General features: G+C 37.4%; 1 protein-coding gene across 5 annotated transcripts in view; it reads left to right on the top strand.

The window, feature by feature from the left end:
• The first annotated feature begins 1,136 nt into the window (after window positions 1-1,136).
• Window positions 1,137-21,045, top strand: part of LOC131434028 (uncharacterized) — an 81,744-nt gene continuing 61,835 nt past the window's right edge. For 2 of the 5 annotated variants that reach the window (XM_058600667.1, XM_058600661.1), the window contains exon 1: window positions 1,139-2,227. In XM_058600667.1, coding sequence (XP_058456650.1) covers window positions 2,032-2,227 — 196 coding nt within the window. In that variant the 5' untranslated portion in view covers window positions 1,139-2,031. Of the gene's footprint in view, window positions 2,228-21,045 lie in introns of all 5 variants that reach the window. The other 3 variants (XM_058600649.1, XM_058600653.1, XM_058600672.1) reach the window with 3 other exon arrangements.

The raw sequence follows: 21,045 nt of genomic DNA, 5'->3' as shown, positions 1-21,045 counted from the left end.
ATATTTAAGCTAAATAAGGTAAATTAATCAGCTAGATGCATAATATGCTTTATGATTGAAAATGTTTTTCATATCATTATTATGATTATTAATCACAGTATATATGTTAATATTATTTGTTGATTTTATTGATGATATTACTCCACTAACACTGTTAGAACCAGATCAATTTTAGAGGGTTTTTTGACGTAAGAGAAACAAGTCGGATTACTGGGATAAAGAACTGTAAAGTAACCAGCAGAGAGTTGATTATGAAGTATTTTACCGGTATTTTGTCTACAATTGTACTGGACATGCTTTGCATTTAAGTCCCCTGTTACGAAAAATTTAGGTCGATATCTTGTGAGTTTTTGTAAATCGCCCTCAAAGAAATTCAATTGTTCGCCGATGCATTGGAATGGCAAATATGCTCCAGTGATTGAAATAAATTCCATTAATGGTTTCAATTTCGATTCCCAAGTTTTCAATAACTTTAGTATTGAAAGAAGGTAAAATTCGATGTTCAATTTGCCGTTGTACAAAAATGGTTACTGCTTTTCAATTTGACATTTGGTTTAAGAAATGTTTCTCTCACAATGACAATATGAATTTTGTTAACTTTGAGAAAATTATAACATTCATCATTCACTCGATTTTAAAGATCGAGAATTCCAATTTAAAATATTCAAATAATTATTTAACATCACCGTTAAATTTTAAATTCATTATAATATTATTTGCAAATTGCCATCCAACTTGAAATGCTTCAAAAAGTGATGAAGTCGAATTCATTCGGATGATCATTTGAAAAGTTGATTTTATTAAAAAGATAGAATTTAAAGAACGAAACATCATTAAAAAAACAAAAATCATAAAAAAACCTACACTAGTTCGATTCGATTGTTCAGAAGACTGAACAAGCTAAAATGGACTTACTTGGTTTCGGCACCTACGACTCTCCAACACTCACCATTGAGCGCTGGCACCGCTCAATCTCTTACAGCACTCATTCTTACCATCAGACGCTGCTGCTATCTCTCACGAGACACCACACCACACAAAAAAACAGAACCAACGATACTCTCGAATCGAAAAGAACGCGTGTTTTCAATTGCACCAAGTGCCATCAAGCAAACAAAAAAAAAAAAGAAAAACACAGCACTCACGAGTTGCGACAGTTCGTTCGTAACCATTTCAAAACATTCGAGTTTTGCATTTCATCCGCTGAGCACGCGTTTTGTTTTGTCGCTTCATGCAAAGGAATTCAACCGCTTGGTATAGGACATACTTTGCCACTAGTGTCACTGTTTAGGGATTCGAGTATTTTATTTAGTTTCATACTACTACTACTACTACTACTACGACTACTACTATCTATGGTGGAAAATTACGACGATCAGGTGCCAGGCGCTTACCGAGTTTGTAGTTTGTACTACTCAAGAAATGTTAGCTGTGCGCTACGAGAATTTAGTTCGGCCATAGAAGAAAGCAAGTGCACTAGTGAGCGTGAAAATTAGACCATACAAACAATAGGATTCGTCGATTTGCGTCGGATCAAGTGTGAATTTCTGGCTTTGTTTTCGATTGCAGGGAAGAATAAAGAAGAAAAGCGTTCGGTTTTTGTCAAAAGAAGTGTGACGTGCCGCAAACTAGCGGGTGATTTGGTAAATAAGCTCTATAGAGTGATGCGTTTCAGCCTACTGAATTTTTCATGGTGCCAATAAAAAATATCTAGTGTCAACTTGTTTGTTTTTTTGGTTTTTTAAACCGCGCGCAAGTGTATAGCTTATCAGTGGTGCGAGGGTAATAAAGCTGTCGGGTGAATCAAAAAAAAATAATAAGAAGCTTAATTTGTTTATAACCACAAGAGCTAAAGTGCACCAAACCTGTTCAGGATCAGTTGGCAAGCTGCTAGTGGCCAAGAATAAAAGTGGTTAGCTTTAATTAGTGTGTTCGTAGTGCATCGTAGTACCTTCCCAATATCCGTGGTCAAAGTTGGCTGCCCCCGAGGACGAAGGAACTGACCACCGTCAGGGTCGGGGTGGTGTCACAATGAGCTTGAAGAAGGCGAGCCGCACCAAAAGTCTGTCGCTCAGCGGCGATGACTTTCCGCTGCGACCGATCAAACCGCGGGCCGCCTTTGCTACCGCCAAACGGCCCGAGGATACACAGAAGATCATGAAATACATCGACGATAACGTGATCGGGAAGGGTGTGGCCTTCCTGGGTCCGTTCGGCAGACGGAAAGGTAGGTAACTTTATACTTTCTGAAAAAAAAAATTAAAAGGAAAATAAACACAACAATTAACTTAAACAAAGAATAATGAAAAAAAAGGTTCAATAACTGATCGAAAAAAAATCAAACATATAAGAAAACTACGTTTTACCAAACACAACAATGAAAACATCAAAAATCAATATTTTTCAGTGGAAGAAAGATTCAAGAATTCCCACGAGAATCCGGCGTGCAAAAAAAATGCGCCACGCACCGAAAATCCCGGGGCTAGCTAGCACAACAAATAGTAACCGTTTTCCTTTGTTTACATCTTTTCATTCGTAACAAAGAGGAACGTTCTTACGAACGAACGAACTCGTGCCGTTCTTCCTAATCCTTACCCCATCCCATGGTAAGATACAGTCTCGGAATCACTCTGAAGCGCATGTCCAACACCCCTCGCCCGCCCCTTGACGTAGCGTGCGTATTTCGCACCAGGTTTTGCGTTAATTTTGTTTTGTTTTTCTATGGAAAGAAGAAAACTCTCGGTATCATCGAAAAATCCGAACCACCGCCAGTGGACATTTTTGCCATTCGGTCTGTTTGTGTGTAATAATTGCTCGTTTGATGTTACACAACAGGTCTCGGAATCTTTGTGACTAACTCGGTACTTAATCGGTATTAGAATCGAAAACTGAAATTCTGTGTGTTTGAACAAAGAGGAAATGCAGGTGCTGAAGCACTAATACAAAGAAGACTCGACTCATATATTTTGAATAAAAGAATCCATTACGAGAATTCATATTCTACTGTCAGTGAATAATGAATCCCATTAAAACCAATGCTTGTACTCAAGGCTCTCCACAAGCACCCCAATTAATAACACGGTACAAGAATGATGGTTTTCTAATCAAAATTCTCTACGTCGTAATAGCGTAATAGTTTACATAGCGGTTCAGATTGAACTGTTCAGTTTGCACTAAGCAGCTAAATTAAAACTGCTCTGCACTGACTGTCCACGGTCGAAGACGAAACATATAGACTAGTAAAAACGGTTATGTACCCATAGCTATTTATCATATCATAGTTGTTATATTGAGGTTTTTTTCTACTCGTTTTTAAAGTAATTTTGACGGGAGGATAATGACAGAGACAGAGCTTACAATTGTCACGCATTTTCAATGAAAAAACCTCATTTTCAATATTTTACTGTCTCATTCGTAAATGACCGACACCAGAACAAATGAAGCGAGACGAATCACTCCCGATTCTCGTTCAAAAAAGAGAAAGTATAATTGCAAACATCACTCTTCCCCCTATATGACAAGACGAAACCAAACTAACGTCTTCAGGGAGCATCAGCAGAATTTCAATTCTCATTATTTCATGGTTATATATCGAAAATGTGTGACGCTTGGCTATAAAGAGGGACTACAATATGACAAATTGAAGTAATTGCATCCCAGAACCTTTTTGGAAACCAAAACTACTACAGTTTCGAGCACCGACAGGTAAAAGTCATTGTGAAACCTTTTTCTGTCATTTTCGATTCTCAAAGTTTCGGTTAAATATCGACACTGCATACTATGGGAATGCATACTGAGAACCGCAAATGACTGAAAGAGCAAATAAAAGAAAGAACAAAATTTTGAAACTACTGTCCCACTTATGTCATTGACTGGACATGGATTTCGTTCCCAAGCGTTTGCAAGCGAAACTGCGAATGACAGTAATTTCTTGTCATTTTCGTCTATTTTGAGTCAATGAAAATGAGTTTTATTAGCTCTGGTCAGAGAAATAACTTGATGACGTGAATACGAGTAACATGCTTGACATGCTTTTTTCCCCACATTCGAATAATTGGCAACTAATAAGCAACAAAATATCCACTGGGCTTCGATTTGTTTTGAAGCCTATTTAGGACGGGTGCTTCATTGACTTCATATGAACTTAGTCAAGTACTAAAAAAATCAGCAAAAATTCTAAACTACCGAAACTAGTTAGCAACTAATAAGCAACAAAATATCCACTGAGCTTCGATTTGTTTTGAAGCCTATTTAGGACGGGTGCTTCACTGACTTCATATGAACTTAGTCAAGTACTAAAAAAATCAGCAAAAATTCTAAACTACCGAAACTAATTAGCAACTAATAAGCAACAAAATATCCACTGAGCTTCGATTTGTTTTGAAGCCTATTTAGGACGGGTGCTTCACTGACTTCATATGAACTTAGTCAAGTACTAAAAAAATCAGCAATAATTCTAAACTACCGAAACTAATTAGCAACTAATAAGCAACAAAATATCCACTGAGTTTCGATTTGTTTTCAAGCTTATTCAGGACAGGTGCTTCGTTAACTTCATATGAACTTAGCGAAGTACTAAATAATGCTTGACATGCTTTTTTCCCCACATTCGAATAATTGGCAACTAATAAGCAACAAAATATCCACTGGGCTTCGATTTGTTTTGAAGCCTATTTAGGACGGGTGCTTCATTGACTTCATATGAACTTAGTCAAGTACTAAAAAAATCAGCAAAAATTCTAAACTACCGAAACTAATCAGCAACTAACAAGCAACAAAATATCCACTGGGTTTCGAATGGTTTCCAAGCTTATTTGGGACGAGTGATTCGTTAACTTCATATGAACTTAGTGAAGTACTCCAAAAAAATTGAGCAAATAATTGTAAACTACCGAAATTAATCAGCAACTAATAAGTAACAAAATATCCACTGGGTTTCGATTTGTTTCCATGCTTATTTAGGACGGATGCTTCGTTAACTTCTTATGAACTTAGCGAAATACTAAAAAAAATGAGCAAAAAATTCAAAGTAACTAATTAGCAACTAATAATCAACAAAATATCCACTGGGTATCGATTTGTTTTCAAACTTATTTAGAACGGGTGCTAAATTAACTTGATATGAACTTAGCGAAGTACTCAAAAAATTGTGCAAAGAAAACAAAATTATCGTAGCTAATTAGGAACTAATCCGCAACAAAATATTCACTGAGTTTAAAGTTATTTTCATGCTTGTTCAGGAGGGATGCTTAGGAGAAATAAAATTCAAAAATGAGCGACAAATTGAGAATTACCGTAACAAATTAGCAATAAATTATCCTCCTATTTGCGTTTTCATCGGCGAGAGGTGCCTTGCTAAGTTAATGCTCATTAAAAAATGCAATGTTCAAATTCATTCATAAATTGAAAAATCCACTACAAATCGTTTTTAGTCATCTAGTATTCTTAAATTTACGTTAGAAATTAATATGACATTGTTTTCAATATCTTCCTTGTCAGAGTATGCACTCAATCACTGAATATATTCCGTACTTCTATGTGCCGATTTTCACGATATGCTTCATTTAATTCATGTGGTTGAAACTTTGTGCGCCTTATTTTAGCACTGAATTTCACCTTAATGCTCGTTCATACCAAACATTTGAAAAAAGTTCAATTTTAAGTTATTTTTGAATATCTCCTACTACTGAAAACTTTATCATAAATTGCTGATTATATTTCCATATCCATATATATTTCATAAATTATGTTGCTGCGATAAAAATAACAAGAGATATTCCTGATTGAGTTCTATCCATTATTGTACAGGGTAAAATTTTAAAGGGCGCCCCATAGTAAAGTAAGTTTTTTATGCGCTTCTTTGTGTGTTTCGTACTGCCGTGCTATGCATAATTGTCCCATATTCTTTGGGATTTCCTGTACATATGGGACAATTATGTGTGGAACTGCAGCGTATCTCTCGCGTAACAAAAGACTTAATTGTATATCAAATTACAATTAACCGTGCCGACGCAGAGACAAGTTGACGAGGAATACATTTTCCGTTAGTTTCTTGCCTGCATTCTTGAAAAGCAAATCTGAAAACCACTCACAACAGCAGTTCTTTGAATGGTTTACTGATGAGTTGTCGAATTGCATTCGATATCCAAGTACAGTATTCAAGTTTAGAATACGGATTCAGAGCTCAGATCTGGAGGTTCAGAATTCTGGATCAGAGGGCAGACCTCAGGTACGGTATTCAATTCTAGATTTAGAATTCAGGTTCAGAATTCAGCTTCAGAACTCAGGTTCAGAATGTTGGTTTTGAGACCAGGTTCGGAAATCAGACTGCAAATCTAGAACTCTGATTCATGCTCAAAACACAGGTCCAGAAAAGAGATTAAAAATTTAGGTTCAGGTTCTGAAGCCAGGTTCAGAATTCAGGTTCTCTATCCAACTCCAGGATTCAGGACCAGAATCCAGGTTCCGAAATCAGGTCCTGTATTCAATTCAGGTCGAATTTAGGACCAGAAAGAAGGCTTCGAGTTCGGGTTCTGAATCCAAGGCCAGATTCCGAACTCAGGCCATAAATATTCGAGATCATGTTCAGAACCAAGGTCCATGGTACAGGTTCAGAATTTAGGTCCTACAGCCAGGCTCAGAATTCAGGTTTTGAATATAGATTAAGAACCTAGGTTCAGAGTTTAGATCTACATCCTAAGTTCTGGTCTAAAAGCTGGGTTCAGAGGTCAGATCCATGTAAGTAGAATACAACTACTAAACAGAAAAATATATTCAATACCCTTCCGAGTGTGTTTGGACTGGAAATTGGACTCGTTTCAGGTAAAAACCTTTACTCACATCCGCTCGTGTGCGATTGAAATCGATTACTTCATGGAAATATCACACTTTGATGACAAACATATGCCAGGTTCGGTTGTTTATGTGCCAAATTTCGGCGATTGACGCGACACGTTGTTTTTGGTCTCCCTTGTTTCCCCGAGGAGTCACAATCAGAATGGATCGACGTCGAAAGCCAACCGATTTGTTATCGTTATTGTTTATAAAAGTTAAGTTAGTATAAGATTTTTGAGACAGAAATGTATGTAGTTTTCGTTTCCGACCTGTGAAATTCCCCATAACATAAACAGAATCGCCCCAACCACTGCGCGTAACCTCATGCCCTCGGACGGAAAATCGCAGTAAGCGGCGGAATTTAAAAAATGCACAAACAAAGCTATTTCTGTTAGCTTCGACTTCAGTGCGACTGTCGCGTATCGTGTTGGTAAACAAAAGCCATGTCAGAGCCTGAAATGAACAGAGCAAGCGAAATCGTAGAACCACGTCCACCCGATCGTTTCCCCGGGAATCGTAAACGTGGATTGATATTTGATGACATTTGTCGGAAATACTGAAATTTGCTGGTCCTACGATTGCTACTACGTTTTTATACTAATTATTTTACTGTATGAGTTTTAGGAAAAATACTTTTTCTCGGAAACATAATGTCACAAATTTCAAATATTTATCTGTTACTAAAATAGTTATCACATGACCTCTTCTAGGTGAATGTTCGTCAAGTGCTCAATGGACAGCTTCAACGAATACATAAAAAAAGGCAGGTGGGTAATGTCAGAGACATAACTGGATGTCGTGAATACGAAAACGACTGACATGTTCCTTAACACTTCCGAATATCAATTAGTTGATCAATTGTATGAATTATGCAAGCATTCCCCTTTGCACATTTTTCGCAAAAACAAAGAAGGCTTCACTTTTTGTTGAGAGGCTTGTTTCTACCTGATTTCATTTGTAGCTTTTTCACTAATGGGCGGTCCTAACGGCTATAAAAATAGCCGCATACAGAATTTTAATGTTGATTATTTCATTTCAGATTTGCATAATTTATTCAAACAAACTATCAATATGCTGAAGGGGCTCGTTTCTAGCATTCAGAAAGGTCAAATTGCGTAATTCTCTACGACATTAAACTCTGGAACATTTTTCGCGAAAAAAGGCTTCACTTGATCTCGATTACTGTGAATTTCACACAGCGAAAAGTGCACAAATCTAACCAAACTGTTCTAGATTTGCACTAAACTGAGGATATTTCCCTACGATTTGCGAACAACAAATCCTAATAGTTCTTTAGAAAACTTTTAGAGCCATTAGAACGGCTGATTTTGTGCAATGCTCTCCACCGTTGTTTTTTTCCAATGCTAATGACTGGCAGCTGTGACGTAATCGCTCTTGTCGAAAGCGAAACTAGCTGTGCAGACGACACAAAACACATCTGCTCGCAGTGGCGATAGAATCCAAACTGATTGAATTTTTGTTAGGAGATTTCCTTTTATGTGATTTCGTTTGTAGCTTTTTCACTAATGGGCGGTCCTAACGGCTATAAAAATAGCCGCATACAGAACTTTAATGTCGATTATTTCATTTCGGATTTGCATGATTCATTGACAGAAACTATCAATATGTTGTAGGGATTCGTTTCTAGCATTCACAAGGACCAAATTGAGGAACTCACTGCGATATTCACCACTTTTCGGAACATTTTTCCCGGACGATCTGTTGTACAGCAGCAGATATTTTGTTCTCTTCTTTAGAACGCGTTCTGATTGGCTGGTTTTGACATGGATCAAATGAGACAGGTTTTTCAATAGTGTACTATTGAAATACTTCAATGCTTTTGCTATACACGTTTAAATTGAAAAATTTCGATTCTATTGGTAGTTAGATTATATAAATCCTTTCACAGATCACTGAGCTATGAGCTTTAAAAATACGAGAAAGGCAAACGCGCCTTGTGAATTATCCTCTTTGATACTCGTTTATACCAAACATTTCAGAAAAGTTTCATTTTGAATTATTTGAGACTATGTCACAAAACTGAAAATTTTATCATAAAATTGTGATCATATTTCCGATGGCATGTCGCAAGAATTATGTTGATTCATTAGATACAACAATAGATATTCACGATCAAAAACTTATCACTCTCTCAGAGGGTAAATTTTGAAAAGGCACCCCATAGTAAAGTAAGTCGTATTCACGACAATAGGTATGTTATCTTCGATCAAGACAAACCACCGTACACTGAAATGAAAGTGACAGTTCATCTATGGGAGGAAGGAGCGGTTGTTAGCGCGCAAAAACAGCAACAAGCAAATAAAATCGGAATGGCATTTGAAAGAAATAAGAAAATCTACAACCGTATTGGCGGAGGTGATGGCAGCTAGCGGAGGATAACTAACCTAGTTTTCTTTGAAACGAGACACCGAACGACGAGACATCCGGCGAGACAATTAGAAAACATAACCTAGTCAGGCAGGTATCCAGTGACTATACTGCATCAGACACCGGATTGATGATTTCGCATGACGGATGCAGGACGCAAACGATGGAAATTGATGTCCGTGTATGGATGGGGATACAAAGGCAGTCCGACGGCAGAAGTGCATTGAAGAATTTATGGCTGTTTGTCAGCGTCGTGGGTACCCGCTTCACACTGCTATCCCCGAGACCCGGTAATGTTATGGGAAGCGAAAAATGTAAACAATGTAAAGCAGAGTGTACGATAGAGAGAGGGAGAGAGAGGCAGAGAGGAAAGTGCAATTTCCGTGCTGTGGCCTTCACAGATGATTAGCATAGCACAGCGTCTATGAGAACAACAGATGCACACTCATCGAGCAGCTTGTGGCGCCCTTTCGATTCGAAACCGAGCCGACCAGTTTGTTCGGGATAGCGCGTGTGCATCGGTCCGGAATGCGGAAAAGAAAGGTGCAAAGTTTACAGATATCGGCTCTGGATATACTCGGGTGCTCATGGGACATAAACCCGACCAACTAACCACCGACTAGTTTATTCCATTTCGAATGCGAAGTGCAGCCAAGTTTGACTCGTGGTAGTGAGCTGTTGTTTATAAGTCAAGATCACGCACGTCGCACTTTGCAACCTACTTATGCGGTAGTCATGGTTGTCCAATAATTTCTCACCGTCTACTACTTTGATCGTCGTGATGAGTGGTGATTTTTGATCCAAGTAGACGAACAACAACAGTGCTCCAAACGTCGACCCAGAATCTAAATTTGATTTTAAAATACATACTTCAAATTATCAAACCTTTCATATCCAACAAACCGTAACCTTCGCACGAAGCACACTCGCTCGCTTTAACTCGCAAGAACAAACAGCGCTAACAAATCAAGCGATTATGACAAATCAGTCCTCCACTGCTGGTATTTCACGCGACGCAAAACGTGCCCGCTGTGTGTGCAATTGCCCATTTGACAACACCGGCCGGCAGAGTGTTGTTAGAGGGAGAAACCCCAAACACAACCGCAAAACGCTAGCAAACTAGCAGCTTACTTGTTATCACTATTGATACGGTCAAGTGAGTGCTTTTCCTACCAGGCGACACTTCGGTGGAATGCAGAAATCGTGAAAGATTCCTCACGTTTAAGTTCAAGAATTCTAACTGCACGATTACGATGCACTATTCATGATAAAAACAGTGATTTTGTTTTTCGAAAATTGGCTTACCACGTGCATTCAAACTAATCTGGTTGAAGACTCGCTCAATCACAAACGGTAGCAGCACATTATTTAGCCCTGAGGGATTGATGAAAGAGTTTTATTGACCACGCACACGGGAACAATCATTTCGGTTGTTTGTGAAGACCTATATAATCAGTGGAACGTTCGGGGCCGATTGCGATTTCGTACTCATAAATAGGAGTTAAAGATTGTGGCAATCGCAGTTTAGAAACCGGATTATACGATTTTCAATGGTTCGAAAATAAAAATGTTCCTTTTAGCCGTAGTTTTCTATGCAACCACTTTCGTCTTCAACAAGATGAATTCGAGGCGAGCAGAACTATTGAACAAACTTGATTTACTAAACGAACAAAACTAATTAATAAATTTGATCTATTAAATTTGGTTTTAGATCGTTAATAATATTTATCTAAGAAAGTAGGTTTGTACTCTATCCAAGAACTTATTTCTACAAGATTCGTTTATGATCAATGAAAATGTGCAGAGTGTCGAACATAAAACTCCTACTAACAAAAAAAACTGGTAGGTGATGTCAGAAACATAACTGGGTAAGGTGAATACGAATAAAAGTGACATTGTTTTCCACAATTCGGAATTTTTTTCTTTAGTTTAAACAAATTCTATACCTATTTATTATAAAAAAGGTAAACAAATATAATAGAAATACACTCAGATAACCACTAAGCACTACTAACGGCAAGAAAATAGCCTTTTATGGGCATCGAAAATTCTTGTAGCTCTATATCTGCCATCTGCAAGCTCATCTGTTGTAAATCAATACAAATGCAGCTTTCAGAATGCTCACCTGTCACAAATAAGCATTATCTATGAATAGCCCTATATTTTGCCAGTCATCTCTAATTCAGTCTCAAGAACGAATGAAATTCCAATTAACGATTATTTGCTGTTGTAATGCGGCATTTGTACGTGCTTATTGGTTACCTGGGCATTTATGTCGAATCTTCCCAAAGATTTGAAATGATTGCATTTTGCTTGATACTGTAAGTAAAATGATGGTGACAACCGACGTATAACAGGTAAAAAAATCAAACAACCAAATATTTTCAATCTATAGAGCAACATATTGTATTCATTAGGGATACCTTTTGTGAAATGTCTAAACATATTTGATAACTTGTTGTATCTGAAAGCAATGCTATAAGTTCCAAAATAAAAATAAGAGGATACAATAAAACAAAATATCATAGAATCTGCTCTGGAGGTTTGAATTTGGAAGCCCGAAACATTATATGAGATTCATAACAAAGCATTTTATGAGATTCATAACTGATCGAACTCATCAACTCATAAAGTTGTAGTGTATTGTTATGAATAGCCATTGTCTATGGGAACTATCATGAATATGAGTGCTAAAGAGCTGTTAAGTAATTACATAGATGTATAGGTGATCAGCATTCACATCTCTCGCTTATGAACCGAATGAGCACATGTCACTGATTTGAAACAGTAACAAAGAGTAAATAATTTCGCTATAGGTGAGAAAATCAATTATAAGAGCATTTCGGTTATAAATTGATTGACTAAATTGACCGTCTTGAACAACATGCACTGATGAGTCGCCCTTATATAAGTCAATTAAAAATACCCATGGTTTTCTAGCGTTTCACTAGCAAACAAAACGTATCGTGAGTCCTCAACCCGCAATTTTCCGTGTTTGTATGTATCGGTTTTGCACAGTACGCTTTGTGTGATGATTCGTTCGACTTGTGTGTTTGGAACTTTTAATTTATCATTTGCATAATTGTAACAGGCGAAACACACGAAAGCAAAAATTTACGAGGTCGTGTAGGAGATAAGACCGATTGGATCAAAAATGCAATGTTCAAAATCATTCATAAATTGAAAAATTTGTTTGTGGTGCTCCCTTCGAATTTGAGTTCCACTCTATAACTGAATTTGAGTTCCAAAACTGAATTAGGCTCCAAAATCTAGTTCTAGAATTCAGTTCCATCGTGCAGGCTCTGAATTCTGGAACAAACAGAATTTTTCTGCTGTTTTGTGGTGGCTCGCCTTGAGTCACGTTCTCTGTAGTCATCGACATTTTGGTACACCTCGAATCGCTGGAACCACTTTGCAAAAAATAAATTTTGTTAATTTATCACCCGTAAAACCTGATCGTGAATATCGCTTGTACGAAACGCAACAACATAATTCTTTATCTATGCCATCAGCAATTTATAATTAAATTTTGAATAGTGTGAGACAGCCCATAAATAACTCAAAACTAGCTTCTTTCGTGGTAAGAACCTTGAACCAATAGACCTTCCGGAAAATGGAAAGACTCATTTCCTGAATCGAATTCAATTCAGGAACAGAATTTTAAAACTGAGTTTTGAACCAGAATTCAGAACCTGAGTTCTGATCCACCTGTATTCTGAACTTAATTTAAGGTTTAGAATTTGTTTACATAATTTAGTTCAAGAATACAGTTTCAAAAGTTAAAAATATGACTGGAACTGACTCAGAAACTAGATTTTTGGAACTGGATTTAGTGCCTTAATTTAAGTTCGGAATTCGTATCCAGAATTCAGATGCAGGAGTTCAACTTCAGAATTCTGGAACAAAATTCAAGAATTGTATTTTAGATCTGGAACCTGAAAAAAAGTTTATATCTGAACTCCTAACCAGAAATTCTGAACTGATTTCTGAACCATTATTTAATTCCTGGATTCAGTTTCAGAATTCATTTCCAGAATTCAGGTTCAGAATTCAAAATCTACATGCTGTTCTGGGGCTAGATTTTGGAATTGAATTCAGATTTCAGCTCTAGCATTTAATTCGGAAGCTGGATTTTGGTAACGAGTTCTGTTTCAGAATTATAGAACTAAATTCATGAACTGAGCTTCTGAGAACTGGATTCCGAATCTGAATTTTGCAATTGAACTCGGAGCCAGTGCCAGGTTCCGAACTTATTGCTTTAATCCAGGTCCAATTCCTGATTGCCCAGAATTCAAGCCGATTTCAAAATTTAACCTGGCATCTTTGAAGTGAACGACAATAATATTAGTGTACGAGCGAAAGATCCTTGTCAAAATTATGAGCGCTGGAGTCTTAAAATTAACAATATATTTCGTTCATTCTAACCTGCTCAAGAATCAAGAATCCAGCATTGAGGTTACAGTTTCTTAGTATAGTTTCATGTTTAGAATTTATTTACAGAAGAGAATAAAGCACTCAGTTTCAAATGGAGAAGCAATGTTCTGCTGTTCCTGTGTTGTACTTTTGAGGGAAATGACAGCAAAATTGTGAAGCATTGATGTGAATTAAAGTAATGAAACGGATCTTTTCAGAGCTTCCATAATTTTTCGCGAATAATTACGGTAATTTCTCCCTTTGGTATTAGCAAATCGGCAATTTTTCATATTGATTTTGTACGCCATTCACAGCCCATGCAGTGCTCGCTATGGTGTGCATCGTTCGCAGTGTAAGTTTCACTTCGAACAGTTTTTAAACTAAGGCATGTAATAATTTGGATTAATCATGAATTGAGGTGGACATCAGTCTTCTAACATGAAACTTTGACCTAAGCATTAAAATTCTGGTACATACCTTCAATAATGTACTTCAATCGTGTGTAAACCGTCGTCAGCCTAAATTCTAAAGCTGGAATCGCTTCCGATACTAATCCTCATTACCATCCGGTCGAATTTTTACCACCGTTTCCAGGTTTGGCGGCGAAGTTGAAGTGTTTCCTTGCGTGACTTTATTACTACCGCCTTCTCTTGATTACATCAGTTTGCAAACATTGTTTTTTTTTCTGCACACCTGCTCCCATATCGATCTTAGTGCAGTTTTTTTTCTCCGGCTGATTACCTCGTTTTTTTCGTACAGCACAGCGTGAACCGAATTGTTGGAAACGGTCATAAAGTCTAGCCTTGTCCGCGTGTATAGACATAAAAGATGGCAAAACACATTCACCTCGCCATGGCGGTTGCTGCGTGGATTTGAATCACATTACCTCTTTTTGTGCATATTATTTCACTTCACGAAACTGGAGGTTAACCCAGGTTATTTAACACAACTGTTCCGATCTGCCCTGAATCGGCACAGTAGGCGACCTGTGCTAGTCACCACAATTAATACAAAGCTAATGGCCAATATTGGTGACATCACACTTCAACGTGATTGACAACTGAATGGCACGTGAGTGTGATGTCGAAAACTGATTGGCAGTCAGTCAATCTAGGATAGCCCATAGCTAATATATGGATAACCGTGGTTAAAGGAAGTGTTACAACATTCAGGAACACGTGCTTTTTCGGTACTATTTGAAGCAATGTTATGCTAGTCGAGTGCCGCCTCTAGCGATAGTTACTCAATATGCATCCAGGACTACTCTGAAATCTGCTTTGAAAATTTATCTTTAGTGTTCGAGTGCTAATATTTTCGAAGCTCTTAATTATTTTTCAATAACCTCTTCGTCAGTGGTAAATTATTCACCTGGAATCTTCAAACAAAGATCAGTTGATTGTTAATAATAATTTCATATATTCGAATTTCATTTCAGCATCAGTTTCTGCCAAAACAGTTTTTTAAATGACACTGTAATTGAAGTATTCCGTAATTATACTGATACAGGTTTGGACTACCATGAATCACCTATGAGAAGAGATCCAGATGAAAAGCGAACTTTTAAAACATATCCCAAACAAATTGAGTCAGTTCTCAACTCTAAAGCAGATGATAAAGATGTACTTTCTTTCAGGTGGACTCAGTGATTCGTGAATTAAACTACAAGGGGAATTTCTCTCAAAGCCAAATACATTTCGATGTCAAACTTAAATAGAAACAAATTGTGGTTAAGTAAAAAGATAGTTGGAAAATTCTGTACTCACTAGTATGATCTCAAACTGTTGTAAATCAAAAGTAAAATAAAAAAAAATCGATACGAAGTCTGAACTCAAATTAAGGCACTAAATTCAGGTTCAAATCTAGCGAAAGAACCAGTTCCAAAAATGTAGCTCCACAATCTAAAGTTAGGATTCAGTTTCGGAGTCCAAGTTTTAAATTTTGAACCCGTATTCTAGAACTAAATTCCAAAATGACATTCTAAAATCAAAATTCAGGTGGAATTGGGTTCCGAAATTCATTTTTAGAATTCAATTCCAAAATCCAATTCAAATGAGGCTTAAAAAGCGAATGATAGCTCAACCTGAGCTTTATACCTCACAGAAAATCTTTTTTGACTGCTGATTAAAGATGAAAGGTAACTGCTCGCTTCATCTGAGGTAAATAACAAAAAGATAATCATGATTGTTTATTAGTAGTCAAAATAACAGTTTTATGAATTCCATGTTAGTTTTAGTATCCGCCCAAAAATCGTTAACACTATATAGTTGCTAGCCAAAACAAATCGATATAAACACCATCGTAGCACCGGTGCATCCCAAAAGGTGACGACCGACGCAGAAAACCCACACCAAATATAAGTGTGATCCCACGTGTGTGGTCGTGCTGATGGTGGGACACAGTCAAAATCTGCAACCGATCACGATCGGCGTCCGTGACATCTGGATAAACAAATCGTTCGGTTCTCCGGTTTGCAAAGTAAGTAAGTAGAAATAAATTGTCCCGTATTTTATTTGTTAATTTCGTTCTTTATCCATGTAAATATTTAACGTCATAAACATCAGACAAACAAGATCGATCAGGATTGTTCAGAAAAGTCGTGCTAATCACAGCTCAAATTGATTGCAAACAACCGTGAAAGTGTTGATTCCTATTTGATAAATCAATCAAATGGTGTCTATAAGTGGAAATGATTCGAAAAATTGGCTTCCAATTTTTTCAGCATTCCAAATCAGATGATTTGAGTTGAAATGGAGTGCTTAGCCGTGATCCTAGTCATTCCGTCGTATTAGGTAATATGTTGGCTGTACTGTAAAGAACTTTTTTTCATTAAAATTTGATTTACAATACTCTGCATATCTACTAGAATCGGCAATCTGAACAAACCGGCTCGATTGACACGTTCCCCTGTGTCTTTGAAGCGTTGTATCTGAAATTCGTTATGAAGAGACGTGTTTTTCTATATGTAAGATAGATGTCGCCTACTTTGATTAGACATAATTTCAAGTTACCGAAATTTGATTAAAGCTCCATTTCGCGCAACTGAATGCTTACGAAACGTTGTTCGGAACAGGACACAAACCACTGTCTCGTAAATGTCAACCAGGGTGTGGTGAGTTTGCTACGTGCCTTGCGGTGGTGCAACTACTTGCTAGCTGAGACATTCCTACGTCGCAGTTGGAAGGTGTGAGAATGTTTACATTCGCCAAACGGATGCATGCCACCACACACATTAATCTCCGACGACGCCACCGCCTAAACGGAATAAACTGCATCTACGGCAGTTAAAATGCATTCTGCTAATGGCTTCGTTCCGTGTTTCTATGGCCAGGCTCTAATCTCTTCGCGAATATATTGCGCCGTCAAAATGCACGCTTCGACCAAGGATGCCAGAATAATCTTTTGAAAATCTCCAAAAATTAGAATCTTGCTTTCGCCAGTGAGATATTTGTTCCGAAGAAATGTCATAAAACCGGCGTCTCTGGTTTCAAATAAAATTAAACCGTGTTGCCATCTGGAACCATTTTGGAGGCCCAAAACAGAAGTTCATTCACCGTGCTGAAAATGAGAAATTATGCAAATCGCTGAAGGATTAACATAATCGCTGTTTCCGCGCGTTTTGGCACATTTGCATCATTCGATGCCGCTCAGGGCGCCGCCATTGTGTTGTGTTTATTTACAGACGAGGCGCGAACGAATTTACCATATTATTTGTAGAAATGAAGCTAGTATTTATTGAAATGTTACCGCTCGCTTGAAACGGCATGAAGCTGAGTTCCTTTCTGTGGTGTATGAGTAGTTTATTGATGGTACGCGAAACAGTTTACTCGCACGTCATATCCATAAAGTTGATATTCTGGGTTCTGGAATGCATGCAACTGAAACGACTCTGCGATCGCCGTCAAATCGAGCGTAATTGAATTCAATTCTGGTTGAAGTGCAAATTAATTATAGTGGGCTCCCGGACGGCTGCCGCGCGCATCGATGAGACGGTAGAAACATGATGCGATAGGATGGAACTGTTGATGTCGGTTTGAGAAGCACTTCCGGTGGTGTAGCCTCAAGGGCAAACTGAACGGGACCGACGGAATATTTACTGTACGTTATCCTGTTGGTAACCGGTTAGGTAGAAGTTATCTATTTAACCGGAATTGATAGTCTGATCAGAAATGTTCCGGGAAGAATTCGGTTGGTTTAACTTCTTCGGCACAGTCATGTCTAATTTTATTCCAGCTGTCAAGTGTTGAAACGCATATCAATCAAAATGGCACTAATCAAACTATAACGAATGAAAATCACCAATTCATGACACATGAGTAAGTTGAATCCGAATCGTTTATTGACGAGCTTAAAAATCTTCGAATAATAATTACGTTTGGCGCAAAGTAAGACGACACGTTTCGGCTGAGCATGTAGTGCGAATGCCGCAAACTAGAATGACCCATTTGATGCTATGTAAGGAACCGAAATGTAATCGTCGCTTGCCGGGGTGAATTCGTTCTTCTAGTAGGGTATTTTTTATGGGAAAATATCTTACTCGAGGTGTGAATTGGCTCGAAAGTATAATCGTAAAAATTTGCTGTCGTAAAGACTGTACTTGATGAAAATGTTTTTGAAACTCTCAGGGAATAGCTTAGTATATTGTTGAAAAATTGATTTACTTAACCTTCTGTTTTGGGTCATGGTCCTCACGCCATTCATTAAGTCCACTGCAAAACTTGAGTAATCTTCTTTTTCTACCAATATTCGACGGTTTTTGAAGAGATCCCTTTCATATTCATCCAGAATTTTTCAATTGGGCGAAGTTCTGGAGAGTGGTGCATTGGCCTATAATGCTATAAGTGACGTAAACGAATAACTGCACATTTTCCATCGACTGAATTCTCTCGAAGATGACTAAACAAATTTGTTTTTATCTGTATTGATCATATGTCGAAGCCCATGTTTGAAAAAAGATCCGTTATCTATGTTAATTGCTCTCGAAGATTGACAGTTGGTTTGTTCTTTTCAATTTTGCGTAACACAAGTATTGTACATTTCCACATTAATTTTAGGTGATAATTCTTTTTCGAGTCGGAACCATTGTGTTGTTTCTGATTTTGTTGCTTAATGGAGAGAAACATTAACGGAACTAGTCGCCTGACAAATCTGCTGTCAGAAAATACAAATTTAAAAACCTTTTTAATACACCTTTCTCATATTACTTATATTTGCAAAAACAGCACTGGAAGATTTTGTCAAGATTTTTTTTCAAACTTGAAAAAAATCAAAAACTTACTTTGAATATTTGCTTTCATAATCATTTCAATTTGTAAACAGTTATGTCAAGTTGATATAAATTTAAATGTGGCTACTCAGCACGCTATACAAAATTGAACCAAGCACGCTGTGTGCTAAGTGGTGGTGTTTTCTTCTTCCGTACCAGCACGTACTGATGCGTACTGGTTTTGCATTGTCATTTTTTATGACATTTTAAAAGTTTTGATACTGATTGCCCTATAATTTCGGAACCGGAAGTCGGATCTGGATGAAATTGCACAGTATCTTTTAAGACTCTGAGAGCTTCAATTTGAATCATGATTCGTGAAAATCGATTCAACCGTTGTTGAGAAATCGAAGTGAGTTCCATGTTAGAAGTATTTTTTCACTATTGTCGGTGCGTTTGGAAGCGGAAACCGAGGACTAGTAGTTCGAAAGTAGATGAATTTACCAGTAAATTTTACAAAAATTGGCGTTTCGCCAACATTTTTGAGAAAATCCTCATGAAATTGGAATTTTTTCACTTATTGCGCTATAATATCGGAACCAAAATTCGGATCCGTATCAACTTTTCGGGGACTTTTTAAAGAGTTTTAAGATCTTTATTTGCATCCTAGTTTGTAAAAATCGGTTGAAACATTTCCGAGAAAACTGAGTGCGAACTTTCTCATAGATTTGCACATATTGCCTTGTAATTCCGGAGCCGAAAGTCGGATAAAGATAAAATTAAATAGCGAGTTATCGGACCATAAGATTTTTCTTCTTAGTCATTTGACAAATCTTCTGTCAGAAAATATAAATTCAAAACAATAGTTTTAGACGACACGAAGTTCGACAGTATTATCACAAGCATAGACGCAGAAATTGTCTACTTTTTCAGAAAATCATTGCTAAACACTAGATTAGAATAACTAGACTCGAGAAACAATCGAAAATGGTTCCTTGAATATAATGGTATAAGTGACGTAAACGACAAAACTGCTTGATTTTCTTGAGATACTTGTACCGTTTTCAACAAGCTTGAACTCGTTTGAAAGCAACTATTAGCTAATTGATCATGCTCGATAATCAAATGGCTATCACTTCTGGTTCCAGATATATAATGGAATAAGTGACGTACCCACTAAACGCCATTTTTTCAAAGATGACTCAACGAATTTTGATGAATTTAGGCGGCTTATTTAGAAACTACACAATGTGGTCATTGGTCAAGTTGGGAAGAGTTATGGCGAACGTTTCCGGTTCGGAAGAGGTAATCTCATATGTGACCTAACCGACAAATCCCAGTATTTTGACTGAGTATAGGACTACATCTTTCCTTACTGTGGTCAGCTGGGTGCATTTTCAAGATTTCAAAACACAAAGGTGTAACAAAATTACTCCAAATTTGATTTCTTTATAACTTTTTCCTTGTTTGAGTACTTTCTCTAATTCTTTCACGAAACGAATTACGTACGTTTATTACGTAAACATTGTTTAAATAGTGAAAACAATCGGTCCAATTACGAGACCAAAATCAACCGAATCTATAAATAAACCCTGTTGGATGTTTGCTAGTCTATGATAATCCATGAACGGATGGCAGCCTGCGCACACATATCGAGTGCGCAGGCTACCATCTACGTCCAGACACTTATTCAATTGATGCTTCAAACAACAGCGAATATGAGGGTCCGTTCCTCAAGCCTAAACGCAGAAAAACAACAACAACTAGTTCTTTGAGCATATCTGCTGTGGGACGTTCCCAGTTTAAATTTCGCTTCAAACAAGAGCGATTGCGTCATCCAGCTGCTGGTCATTTGCGTTGGAGAAAAAGTAAACGAAAAGTGGACAACGATGGGTAAAATTATGCAAAATCAGCCATTGGCTCTAAAAGCTGTCTAAAGGACTGTTAAGAATAATTTTGCAAATTGAAGGTAAAAATCATCAGTTTAGTATCAGTATCATGATTCGATTAGCTATGTGCACCAAACGAGCGCAAATAAAGCTAGCATTTGACTACATCGCGTTAGAGAAAAACGTTCGGAACAGTTTTCAATATCCTAAAACAAAATCCAAAATTTGGCCCGTCTGGAAACCAGAAATGAATCCTGTACTGAATTTTGATAGTTTCTTTCAATGCAACATCCGAAATGAAATTATCGACATAAAGAT

The sequence above is a fragment of the Malaya genurostris genome, chromosome 1, assembly GCF_030247185.1.
Source record: "Malaya genurostris strain Urasoe2022 chromosome 1, Malgen_1.1, whole genome shotgun sequence".
NCBI lineage: Eukaryota > Metazoa > Arthropoda > Insecta > Diptera > Culicidae > Malaya > Malaya genurostris.
The sequence above is the reverse complement of the archived record's forward strand: the minus strand, read 5'-3'. Positions and strand labels throughout refer to the sequence as shown.